Source organism: Gadus macrocephalus, chromosome 16, assembly GCF_031168955.1.
Source record: "Gadus macrocephalus chromosome 16, ASM3116895v1".
NCBI lineage: Eukaryota > Metazoa > Chordata > Actinopteri > Gadiformes > Gadidae > Gadus > Gadus macrocephalus.
The window spans coordinates 13569321-13582580 of NC_082397.1; the positions used below are offsets into that span (position 1 = coordinate 13569321).

A 13260-nucleotide genomic window follows, 5' to 3' on the forward strand; every position below is an offset into this window, starting at 1 on the left:
AAAAAACATAAAGGGGGTAACACTGTTGTTTTTTTTGGTCGTCATGAAAAAAAACATAAGGGAAATAATAGAAATACACACATACATTTTAATGTCATGTATATCCTCTTTATTGATGATTGATTATAGTGTATTGTCATCGCCTCAGTGGTGCAGTGGGGTGCACTCTGCCTAACCCCCTGGAGACCGGGGTTCAAGTCCGGTTGATGACATCTGTTGGAAGTTGCATTTCTCTATTTCATGCGAATTATAAAGTCAAGTATAACCTTTGTGATGATTTTAACCGGTGTCTTGATGGTGCATTGTTAAGTTCGGAGGTTAACACTCTAAACAGCTCATGTTCCGATCCCTGCAAAAACGTTGACAGGGGTGCCACTGTGGTTTTTTATTGGTCAACATGGAAAAAACATGAGGGGTAACTCTGTCGTTTTTTATCGGCCGTCATGAAATAAATATAAGGGGAAAACACTGTCGATATTTATCAAATAAAACATAGGGGGTGACACTGTTGTTTTTCTTTGGTCGTCATGAAAAAAAACACAAGGGGTAACACTGTCGTTTTTATCAAATGAAACATGAGGGGTAACACTGTCGTTTTTATCAAATGAAACATAAGGGGTAACGTTGTCGTTTTTCTTTGGTCGTCATGAAAAAAACCATAAGGGGTAACACTGTTGTTTTTTATTGGTCGTCATGAAAGGAAACATAAGGGGTAACACTGTTGTTTTTTATTGGTCGTCATGAAAGAAAACATAAGGGGTAACACTGTTGTTTTTTATTGGTCGTCATGAAAAAAAACATAAGGGGTAACACTGTTGTCTTTGTCAAATAAAATATAAGGGGTAACACTGTCGTTTTTTATCAGTCATCAAGAAAAAAACAAGGGGTAACACTGTCGTTTTTTTTCATGACGACCAATAAAAAACGACAGTGTTACCCCTTATGTTTTTTTTCATGACGACAAATAAAAAACGACAGTGTAACACTGTCGTTTTTATCAAATGAAACATGAGGGGTGACACTGTCGTTTTTCTTTGGTAGTCACGAAAAAAACCATAAGGGGTAACACTGTTCCTTTTTTTATTGGTCGTCATGAAAAAAAACATAAGGGGTAACACTGTTCCTTTTTTTATTGGTCGTCATGAAAAAAAACATAAGGGGTAACACTGTTGTTTTTTATTGGTCGTCATGAATAAAAACATAAAGGGGGTGACACTGTTGTTTTTTATTGGTCGTCATGAATAAAAACATAAGGGGTAACACTGTCGTTTTTATCAAATGAAACGTAAAAAAAACTGTCGTTTTTTATCTGTGGTCATGAAAAACCCATAAGGGGTAACACTGTTGAAAAGTATCGAATAAAACATAGGGGGTAACACCAGGGACGCGGGAAGTCAGTCCAAGGGGGGGGGGGGGGTGCTGAGAGAGAGTCTATATAATGACGTCATAATAAATGCTGTGCAACATTCAGGGCTCCGCTCTGATAAACACTCTACTGGTGTGTAAAAAGGGTTCTGCCAACTAACCACTGTTATTCACAAACGTCAGCAAGTAAACAATGTGGAAATTAGAGTCAACTCGGCTGATACTGTGCTGAATTTCACACTATAACAACATGCCGACAAGCTGTTGCGGTCCGGGATTATACACAGCGTTATAACAAGGATTTAGGAGGTTATTTCTAAAGGTTTAAAAGGAGAGTGACAATAAAAGAAAGCCTTCATTTTCATCCAGACTTACGAGTTGTCTGATATGAGGAAAGTGACGGTTTCTCCGTCAAGTGAACCGTCCGTCTTTGCTCTTTTTTTGCCAACCAGTTTACGTGCAGGATTCCAGAATCATAACGATAACATTCAACGTGTCTATTAATCTGGCAGCAACATTTTACACCAGTTTTAGAATGTTCACTACAAAAGAGGTTGAACACCAACATGCTTATGTAAAATCAGCATAGTACGATATTCAGCTATCGACAGTTCTGCGTTGTGCGTCATAGCCTACGTCAGCCTACTCAGACAATGTTCTAAATAAATTGAAATGATAATATGATAAATATCATAAAAAGGGTGGATGTCAATAATTAAATGAAAAATCAAGTTGTATGATAAAATTATAAAAAAAAAATATATATATTGATTTGTTCATAAAACCTTCTCACTTGCAGTTACAGCCAGTGGCCGCCAGGGGGGGGGGGGGGTGCTGCAGCACCCTAAGCACCCCCACTTCCCGCGTCCCTGTTCTGAGTAGAATAAATACAAGTGAGACAGACCATCATTTCATTACTTCTAGACTGAATTGAATTAACGCATTCCATAGTTACCAGTAAATATACCAATAAATATTTATATATATATTTTTTTATTATTATAAAAAAAATGTAGGCCTACCCACATTTTTTATCCGGGGCTAATTAAATAATATCCGGGGCATAAGACCCGACAAAAACAGCCTAGTGACGCCACTGCTTTCAGCCAGCGTGACTATAAGCCACCATATATCCCTCACAGTTTAACAAGCTGACCACTGCTGAATATAGAACTGTGGCCGGATACATTTAATTAATGAGGTCTTAAGTTTACTAAAGTTGACAAAAACAAAACTATATGAGAGTTTTTATGAATTTGTGTAAGAGGCTACAACACTTTGTTTTAAACTAAACTAAAGCTCAGCTCCCCAATATGCATGTGATTCGCTGGCAGATATAACCAAAAATATATAAAATCGGACTGTCTATAAAATCTGACTGTGTCTTGGTGGTGCGGTTGTTTTTCAAACATAAAGTCATTGTGTGAGTATAATGTCTATAATGGGTAAAATTATATATCATTACATTGTTTAAACATTCTTTTTTTTTTACCCTAAGCTCAATATTGCCTTAATATTATATATATTATATATGTAATATAATATATATTATATTTCAAATATTATAATATTGCCTCAATTTGACCAAGAAAAAAACATTGTGGTTCAGCAAGTAGTCTTAAAGAAAAACTTTGACAAATCATAACATTGAGATTAAATGAGAATGTTATTTATTTTATAATTGTGTGTGTGTGTGTGTGTGTGTGTGTGTGTGTGTGTGTGTGTGTGTGTGTGTGTGTGTGTATGTGTGTGTGTGTGTGTGTGTGTGTGTGTGTGTGTGTGTGTGTGTGTGTGTGTGTGTGTGTGTGTGTGTGTGTGTGTGTGAATAATTGTACATATATTACTGTTATTTATGTGAGTACAGATACACAATCTTAGTGTTTTATTTTCTGTGATAAAATTAAAGATAGATGAGCTAAAGTAGCAGTTAGCCATTACAAAGAAAAAGTCATGAACGAACACCAAAGCAGTGTAAGATCAATACAGTATTTCATCTTTTCATTTTGTTCAGGGGGGATAGGTCTTTATGGCCATGTAATATTAGGGAATGCTAAAGGTGACAATCTCATAAGGACTGTGCCGCAGAAGCAATGTTTTTTCAAGCCAATCAAATTGTCCCTGCCCCTAACAGAACATTCCTGTTTATTTATGAGATCCAAGATGGAATACACAGCCACAGAGCCATCATGAAACCCCACATATACATACAGCTGCTCACACACAGCCACGGCCAATGGCGTCTTGCACATACGCAACGTCCCCACTTTCCCCCCATCGGCGAGTCGTATTACCGTCAGCACGGACTCTGGATGCACATCACAGGAACACTGTGCGGTCAGGGCAGAGGGCTGAGACAGGCATGCAGCGTAGCGCCCTGCTTTGTCCAGACACACTGCAAAAGCAGCACCTTCAACCTTCACAGAGCAGGTTTGGTGTGTGGAGAGGTCCAAGTACGCCATGCCGTCGTTGTTTGTGGAAAGGAGCATGAAGCTTCCAGCGGAGGATGTCTGGACGACATGTGGCTGAATGCTGAATGAGCGAGGGAGTTGAAACTGCTGCAACATTGTGTCCTCAGGTACCTTCCAGGTATACACGACTCCACTGGAACCCATCACCAGCACAAAGTCTGGCTGTTGTGGAAGCATGTGGAACGCCACAACATGCTCAGAGTGCGCTGCATGAGAGAAGCGCCTGCTGACAGTGCCAGACCAAAGGTTTGTGGCCAGCAGGTCTCCTTGGTGAAGGCCAATCAGGAAGGTGCTCTCAGGTGACACCTTGGCTGCGTCTAGGTAAAGTTGTATATGGCACACAACACCACCGTTTTGCAGGTTCCAAACTGGCGATAGGCCTCTCTCGCAGAGACTCACCGCAAATTTACTGTTTGGGGTGATGAGAATGACTGTTGCACTGCTGCCTCTGATACGGAAGATGTTCTGACGCGTGTCCAGTTGCCAAACGTAGATATCTCCACCTGAAACTGACACAAGATGGCTGTTGTCTGGAGAGAGCATGAGTTTTTCCACAGGCCCATCATGAATGAAGTTCACTTCCGGATCTCCTGTCCGCAAGCTCCAACCCCATACTGCTATAGAGCCGTCTGCTGTGTAAAACTTCTCCCCAACCTCGTCGGCCACCACCTGGCTAACCCCATGTGACATTTTTGGGGACATACCAGCTGCATTTATAACTTCCCACATTGAGAGACAGCCATGAGGAGTGATAGTTATCAAACCCGAGGCTGTTTTGAGAAGTCTAGGAACAGACGTGCTGCTGCATGTGTCAAGGGAAAGAACACATTCCCCACTGCTTATGTTCCACACCAGGACAAGGGAACAGGATTGTAGCAAAGCCAGAAAGAGATGACCTTCCTGGGCTAGCAATGCATGGAGGAAAGCCTTTCCCTGTGGAGTCATAAACTGGCCCAACATTACCCATTCACATGTGTTCCACAGTGTAATCTGTTGAGCTTTGCAAACCAATAAGGTGGCTAGTTCATACGAGTAATCCATATTGAGAACGCTGTTCCCACCTTTATCACTAAAACACTCAAGTTGAAAAGCAGGTTGGGTTGGTCTTCCATCCACATTCCACAGCATTATATTTCCGGTAATGTCAACACACGCCATATCACACTGTTCTTCACAGAGGATTATTGACAGAATAGCATTCTGATTTGGGTTTGAACATTCACAAACGGGATTGGTGTTGTAAATGTCAAATATAGCCACTGCCCCCGTCTCCTGCCCACAATACATGAAACGACCATCATCGGAACAAACCAAACAGGTCACAGGGTTCTGACACTGAAAATTCTGAGGTTTGCCGTTCACGCCACGAAACACACTCACAAAACGTTTGTCCTTCCACCACACACACAGATGCTCCTCCGTCTCCACACATCCCTCGACCATGTGCTGATTTGTCTCACCCTGGAACTCCTCAGTTTCCAGTGGGCCCTCAACTTCTACAAACATCTCTGGACTGGTGACAGCCAATAAGAAAAGCATGTTGCAGTATGTGGAAAGCAAAATTCTTCTACCAGTGCTCATCACTCGAGAAAACTCCACTTTGAGTTGTTTGTTGCTCAAGGACAGTTCCTCTACCTCCCTCCATGGGCTTCTCCACATCCAAGCAATTCCACTTTCCATGACCCCAACTACAACATTGCAGGCTGTCAAAGCGACTTCTTTGATACAGCCTTGCCCTTGTATCCCCTCACTCAAGGAACACTGAATTGAGGGGAGTATGGAAGAAGCAGGGCAAAGAACAACACTTATGCCGCTTCCTCTTCTTCTCCTCTCCTGTTCAATATCCTGAATGTAGACTTCAAGTTCTTGGTAGATTCCGACAAAAGGAAGAAGTCTGCACTCCATCAACATTGGGAGCTCCTCGGGAGAGCTTTGAAGGATGCATGCAGTTGATTTCAGCATGCTGGCTAAGAGGGCTCGTTCCCTGGGCAAAGTAACCACTTGTGACCTTTTCTCTCCCATCAACATGTCTACCAGATCCCCCAAAAGACCTGCTAGAACCATGGCCTGCTGAAAGCCAAGAGACAGTAATAACTTGCGCTCCAACTCTTCCCACCTTTTGCTTTCTTGCAAGTGGTGGGGCAGCTCTATGATCCTCCTCAGGTTCACTAGACTTCCCTCTTTGCAAGCAGAGGACAAAGCATCGGAAGACCTGAAGACAAAGGGCTGACATGGTGGCTGCCTGTCTATGTACACGGCCATTTCGGCCATTTCAGAAGCCGTATTAGTTTTGCTTGACCCCAACTCTGTTGTTCCTGATGGCTCTGACTTCCTCGTAATAATGAGTGGTTTTGCATTTCCAAACGCCCATCGGCCATTGAAATAGTCTGCCATCAATGAATGAAGCTGCTCCCTCAACTCGTGACAACCTAGATACTTCTTAGTCACCACCAGGCCGAAATGCCTGCACACCCAAAACAACAGGGGTGCCCCAGCAGCCACAGTCCTCCTTCCGAGGAACATCCTCAGGTCCAGCAGGAGTCTCTCCACATCCACGTGAGGTACCCGCAACCTGCATGAGTGCGCTTGACCTCTCAGCATGTACTGCGTCATCAACACCTCGTCGTCACTGGACAACAGGTCAGTGAGCTCGGCCTCCGTGAGCCCAGTCCTGGAGAGGGTGAGGTAGGACAGGCAGCGAGGCACCAGAGTCGGACCGTGTTTCTGCTCGAGGACGTCCAGCAGTGCAGAAATAGATGCATGGACGCCATTAGGGAGCGAGGATTCCATCACTTCCGAATCTATTGAAGGTGAAAGAAAAAGAGAACAGTTGAACAAGAACAATTGACTGAGGTTTCCTCAGTTGTGGTTAAGGTTTAACCTAACTATAAGGGATTGTACATAATGTATACATTATACCTGAGGTCCAGTGCAAAGTTTGGGAGTGCAGGAGGCGAGCGTAGAAAATCTGGGAACAAGAGCCCAGAGCCTTGTTAACCAGAGTCTGCTGCCCAGAGGTAACTCTCCTTCCAGAAAGGCTGAGCAGGGAGGCAACCATTCTGATACACTGTCTCCTCTCCACCGACTTCAACTCTACAAAGCTATAGCCTTTGCTCTGTGTCTGACCCGTTTCCATCAGTAAACCCTTCCTCTCCTTGTCCTTGGTAGGCACAATGCTGTGCGAAACAGGTAGAGGTGAAGAAGTGCATTCTGGATAGTGTAGTTGGATGGCTTGTAAGGCCTGCGTGCGACGGTTGGACACTGACAGGATGAGCTTGACGCTAGCGGGGAGAGGGGAAGGAAGGCATTGGACCATGTGTTGGACATCCACGTCGTTTATTTGATCCAGGCCATCCAGGATTAGTACAACTGGCCGATTGGGAGTAGGAAAACTGGAGAGGAGTGAGGAGAGGTGATCTTTGAGCCAAGATTGAGAGAGATCAGGTTCAAAATATTGTCTGGGGATACTTTGTTTGGGTCTGGGTTCTGGAGGATTAGGGTCTTTGGGCTTGGGATCAGTTCTAGAGCGTAAATTAGGGTTGGAATGGTGGTTCTCTGCACTACAAGGTTCATGGTTTGAATCCAGGTTAGAGGGCAGGCCTTTGGAGATGTCGAGGTCTGATGAGACGTCATGTGGTTGTCTGTAGCAGCACACTATTTGATAGCAGAGTAGGGAGAGGATGTGCTTCAGGGACGGGTTAATTGTTATGTTAGCAAAGTAAGGAATGATCACTGGGTCTTGATCAGCTAGCCATGATTTTACCTGTAGAGGGAGAATCAGAAAACAGAAACAGAATTTTACTTTGTATAAGGGAAAGAAAACATAAGTTATCCCTAGATCCCTAGAAATAGGCACTAATATCCCAGGTGTGGAAGGTTTGAACTGGCCTTTTCTGAACTTCTATGAAGCAGTTTTTATTTATAAACAAGTGTATATTTGTAGAGCAGTAGTGAAAGTTGTGAAAAAAGTTGTGAAATAATTCAGTCTTCAGTGAGTGAGTCGGATGGCTGTGTGTCTGTTACAGCAGATCATTTAATATATGATGCTGATATAATCGATATCCCCTCCAGAAAATACTCAAGAAATACAAAGTTCCCTTGGTGAAGAGACAGACATATTTTTACAAATGAATAACACAAATAAAGACAAAAAGAAGATTGTATTATGAATCTGGCAAATGATAATATGTTACATGACTGGTTGCTACATGTTTAATCTGACAACATCAACCTTTTTATCACTTTACCTGCTGGCAGCAGTGTGCAAGCAGGACTGTTTTCCCAGTGCACGGCCCGCCTCCCACCACTAGCGGGCACTGTTTAGCCCTCTCCACCAAGTAGGTTTTTATCTGCAAACAACAAATGTCATCTTAAAGGGGGCATGTTATGCCACCAGGTGAAAGTCAGATTATCCATTACAAGCCGTTTTCAAAATCTGCGGTTTTCGGTGTTTTAGTGACATCACGAGTGTCCACCTAGATGTATCCTGGATAGATCACTATATCAGCCTACCCAGTTGACTGTAGCAAATGTTGCTGAACTATCAATCATACATCTAGGTGGACACTGCCACCTTAGATGTTCCTAAACACAAGAAAAAGCAGATTTTAAAACGGCTTATAATCACAATCACACTTGGTGGCATAATATGGCCCCTTTAAGATTGAGGTTATTTTCTGACCTCTTCCGCCTCTGGGCGAGTGACGTCATAAAGACGTGAGAAGACGCCAGACAGTTCCTGCTGGGCGGCCATCTCCTGGGCCAACGCGTCGTCAAGGTGACGGACAGGTAAGGGGTTACGGCGGTCGACCAGGTCCACCAGGTCCGAGTACACCTGGAGACACAGAGGCTCTGTGTAGGCTCGCCGCCTGGCCGTGGTGAAACCGTGATGACTGTTGCATTCCGTGGTTGTGGTGTACACCTGGAGCTTAGAGGAAGTGATCAGGCTCGGCAGGAAGTCATCACAGAGCTGCGACAGGAAGTGGTCACCAGACGGCTGTGTGCATACAAAAAAAGTATCGGTGGAAAATAGAGGAGAGAAGGTAATCACAGGAGAGGAGTCATGTTATGCAATTACCGGTATTATAAATCGAACAAATCACAGGATATATCCACATACAGGTTAAGCTTTATCATACTTCATGTCAGCTCTGAATTAAGAAAATAGAGGATAACTAACTAACTACTACATACGCTTGTCATTCATTCATTGTCATCGAAAGGTGGGCGAGAGTGTGGTTGAACAGTGCCTCACTGTGGCTGTGGAGTGTACTATCTGCTCTTAAGTGGACAAAGATGGATTGATGGTAGTTTATATAGGCTATAAAACCCTGGTTGTTATACCAGTAAATGTGGAGTGAGTAGTGGGTCTTGGTCTGGATGACTCTGCTTCTTTCCACTCTTCTGGTTGCATGCATTGCGGACTCTGTGAACATAGACCAGGCAGCGACTCATGATGTCATCACCAGAGCCCTCCTGCAGAGCCAGTCGTAGATCTGCATCGAGCTCTGTAGAGGAACCCAATGGCCCATGTCAGGATAGTAGAACTAGATGCACACACACGCACACGCACACGCACACGCACACACACACACACACACACACGCACACACACAAACACACACACAATGGGCTTACCTGATCTTAGATAGTTGTGGGCTCTCTCTTGCGTCATTAGGCCGTCACGGACACAAAGACCCAGTGCAGTCTGAAATACTTTCAGCGCCTCCTCTCCTTTATCCCTCCTCTTACTCTGGTCTTCCTCCCCTACCTCTCCCTATGAGGAAGGACACAATGGGCTCTGTGTTGTTTTGATGAGGACCACCGATGCTCTAGCAATGGGGAGGATTCATCCCACATATGCAAATATGTGATACAATGCTTTCATCCAATGTCATGTCACAATCTATTCTAGTTTTAATCCATTTATTTCTAAGTAGTAAGTAGCGTTACCTTCCCCAAAACCCTAACACCCACCCCGAAAAAAAACTGACTGATTAAATAACTACAAAACAAATAATACACAAACAAATCAAACACAAAGCCCATTCGTAACTCAATTTATTGGTTACATTACACCCCATGCAAGAGGGATTGAAAGGAGAAAGGAAAGAGGTGGGCATAAGGGTAGGCGTCGTAAAGTATGTTCGGGAAATATTAATAAGAAAAGAAAACCTGTAACTGTACGCTGGCACTCCGTACTGCGTTGTTTTGTATTAACAGCCTATTCTATCATCCCATCAATCGACTGAGTCACGCTCACGTTGCTCTCCACATGGCCTTCGCTTCGACAGGCCCGCGTCCGCAAACAATAGGAGGGCAGGATGGAGTTCTCGTCCCTCAGGTAAGCCTCCTCCAGGGCACTGGTCGTGATTCCTGCATGCTGGCACACCTGGAGCAACATTTGGTACTCTGCCACCTCCACCTGAGAAGGCAGGCCGGCCCTGCCGTACTGATGTCCCACCAGTGTCTGCAGGGCCCCCATGTGGATACAGAAGGAACAACAGCAATGGGTGAGGCAGTAAAACACTGAATGAATCTCAACATCACAGAAGGCTTGTTGGTCTTGATTTAAATTTAAAGTTCTTGTTGGTCGAATTCATTCCATGCATTTAAAACTAATGCGTCATATTTTAACATCGGATTCTCAATTCATAACATTAGATCCGTCACATGGCTCCTGTACCACACGATGCTGATGACATTTTGGTCTGGAACACTTATTTTGTAAATCATTCTTGTGTAGTAACCAACCAGTAAGTAGGGGCCATTGGAGTTGTTTTGACATTCGTATATCAGCTGCTGCCTGGTCCTCTGGTCTGGCCATCTCCTTGGATCACTGGACTCACACGGGTCAATCACCTGCAGGAACGCATGCACACAGATAACGTTACACAGGAATACCCGTCAGAGTGTGTTCATACGTCAGAGGACAGGCGGGAGATCCGCTCAGATGCAGGCAGAAGCCCACATGCAAGAATACACACTCATACACACGGGCATGTGCGCACACACACACACGCATGCACACACCTACACCACATATTAATATGCCTACCCCACATTTTATTATTAGCCAATGAGGCACATATAAAGTTATTATATATAGGCAGCCTTACCATGAGATCTAGTCCATGCGTGTTCCTGCAGTGCTCTCGTAGTCTGGGGAACACAGTTTCCCTCAATGCCCTGCGCTCCACCACCGAATCTGTGTTTACACACACACACATACACACGTGCAGTCGTAAACAAACAATACCTCCTCAATGGAACTCACTTCACCCAAGACCTGGGGTCCCAAGACATTGGGACCCCAGGTCAAAGGTCAAAGACGGAGAGGCAATACAAAAGCAACACAACACAAAATGATGTAATGATGTTTTTCGAGTGGTGTTTTATTAAGCGAGACTAGAGCAGCTAGATAACAGACACCTGCGGTCACCGGCCTACCTTCTGGGTTGGAGATCAGGTAGATCTTCACACAGGAGGTGCAGGGCCGTGATCCCAGCGAAGACTGTTCCATTCCCCCTCTTCAGAACGGGGTCTCAAAGGTTTTGATTGGAAAAAATAAACAATAAACAGGCTTCAGTGTGGAGGATTCATGTCATGATACAATACACGTTACCACCCATAAAGCTTTTAAATCTAGGTTGAACACTAGAGATATGGACCGCTTGCCTCTCTTCCCCATGCTGGTGTCCTGGAGTAGGGAGGAAGTTCTGTTCTATGGGCTTGCTGTGCCTTGAAGGGCAATCACGCCCATCCTAGAGGAGGAGGGCTGAACGTACTAAACACAAATGCATGTATACTCAAGATCGCCGATTACACACACACACACACACACACACACACACACACACACACACACACACACACACACACACACACACACACACACACACACACACACACACACACACACACACACACACACACACAATATAATTTTTCCCATATTTTTTATTAACATTTGTACACAATAAATACAAACTTTGTTGTGTTTTTTTTTACAGCCAATATGAATATCTTGAAATCAATTTTGCACCTTCTCTTGTTATTGATAATATGGCAATAATCTATTAATAGATAGAAGGCCATTCCACCGCATCTATTATATAGCAGCTGTGCAACTTCCCCTAATCCAAAAAGAATGACCAAACAAAACAAGAAACTAGAACAAATAATAAAAACACTGAACCCGAAAGGTTTACTTTTTAAACATAGGAACGGTTTGAACGGGGAGAGCGCGGTGAACGTCGAGGTTCGCTTGATCGGTTTGATTGTTGTTTGCAGAACGAGGGACATTTCTGTAAACCATAAACTTCAAAACAAGTTTCAACATATTATCAATAAGATCTCAGAGAGATCAACACCAGGCTGCCGTCGAAGTTGCGTCGCATGAAAAAAGAAAAAGAAAAAAGATCTTGCTACTTCTTGGAATTTAGCGAGACACAAAAGGGTCAACCCAACAGGCTCTGCTAATGCCCTGAATTATCTACACAACACGCCATGTTCTGTGTTACACAACACGTCATAGAGGACTCACTTGAGAAAGCAGAAGCAATGTCGTGTTTACTTGCCCAAAGAAATCGTAATCGTTTGTTCCCGCACCAGAGACAGGAAGGAAACACTTACATTTTTTGTTCCAATATTGGGACTTTTGGGAAAAACGTGTTCCTCAGCCAACAAAAAGAGGGCGGCAGCAGGGCACATGTTGAGAGTAGACCGTGTTATTCAAACACACCTCTCCTCTTCTCCTATGAGAAGTACAATACACATGTGCTCCCACACATCTGCTCATACCGGTCTCAAAGTACACTGTTTGTCGGCCTCTTTATAAAGATACACTTCAACTGTATTCTGAATGGTTTCATTTGAAGTTAAACACAAATGTACAAAGTTCAACTTAACCGTGCCATCCCTTATAAAGATGGCAGATTAAAATAATAATAATATAAAATAATACAAAATAAAAAACTTCAGTCACACTGATACAAAGAGGATCGTCCACACAATTGGAGTGATTAGAAGTACTACGCTTTAGATAAATTAAACAGTTCTATAGTGCTCTAAGGAGAGCACACCTAGCTCAAATATGTCGGGGATAAGTTTTCTTAAAGGGAACAACACATGGCTACCTTTCAAAAAAAGTGCTACATTGCCTTTTAGGCAGGAGGGAAAAGGCTTGGAGGGAGTTTAAATAAGCTGAATTACATCTGATTTATATCTTTCCCGATAAGGAAAGATGTGATTTTATCTAGCTCCATTTTTATGACTGGTTGCAAGCGATTTGCTTCTAGCAGGATGTGTGTGGAAGAGTTTTGAAACAGCATTTAAAAAACCGTACATATCTTTCATTCTTGCCCTTTTTTGGTTCGTCGTCTCATCTGCCCTGGGGCAAAGTTGAACCACAAAACAATGAAAACAA

General features: G+C 43.5%; 1 protein-coding gene across 2 annotated transcripts in view; it reads right to left on the reverse strand.

The window, feature by feature from the left end:
* Positions 1-3083: 3083 nt before the first annotated feature.
* Positions 3084-13260, reverse strand: part of LOC132474889 (NACHT and WD repeat domain-containing protein 2-like) — a 10347-nt gene continuing 170 nt past the window's right edge. Inside the window, exons 1-10 of one of the 2 annotated variants that reach the window (XM_060075791.1) lie at positions 11283-13260; positions 10952-11040; positions 10587-10694; positions 10096-10302; positions 9471-9609; positions 9177-9340; positions 8515-8829; positions 8081-8182; positions 6753-7596; positions 3084-6634 (exon numbers count right to left, since the gene is read on the reverse strand). The exon at positions 11283-13260 is cut by the window's right edge and continues 170 nt beyond it. In XM_060075791.1, the coding sequence (XP_059931774.1) occupies positions 3390-6634; positions 6753-7596; positions 8081-8182; positions 8515-8829; positions 9177-9340; positions 9471-9609; positions 10096-10302; positions 10587-10694; positions 10952-11040; positions 11283-11355 (5286 nt within the window). In that variant the 5' untranslated portion in view covers positions 11356-13260 and the 3' untranslated portion in view covers positions 3084-3389. Of the gene's footprint in view, positions 6635-6752; positions 7597-8080; positions 8183-8514; positions 8830-9176; positions 9341-9470; positions 9610-9877; positions 10303-10586; positions 10695-10951; positions 11041-11282 lie in introns of those variants that run through there. The other variant, XM_060075792.1, reaches the window with a different exon arrangement.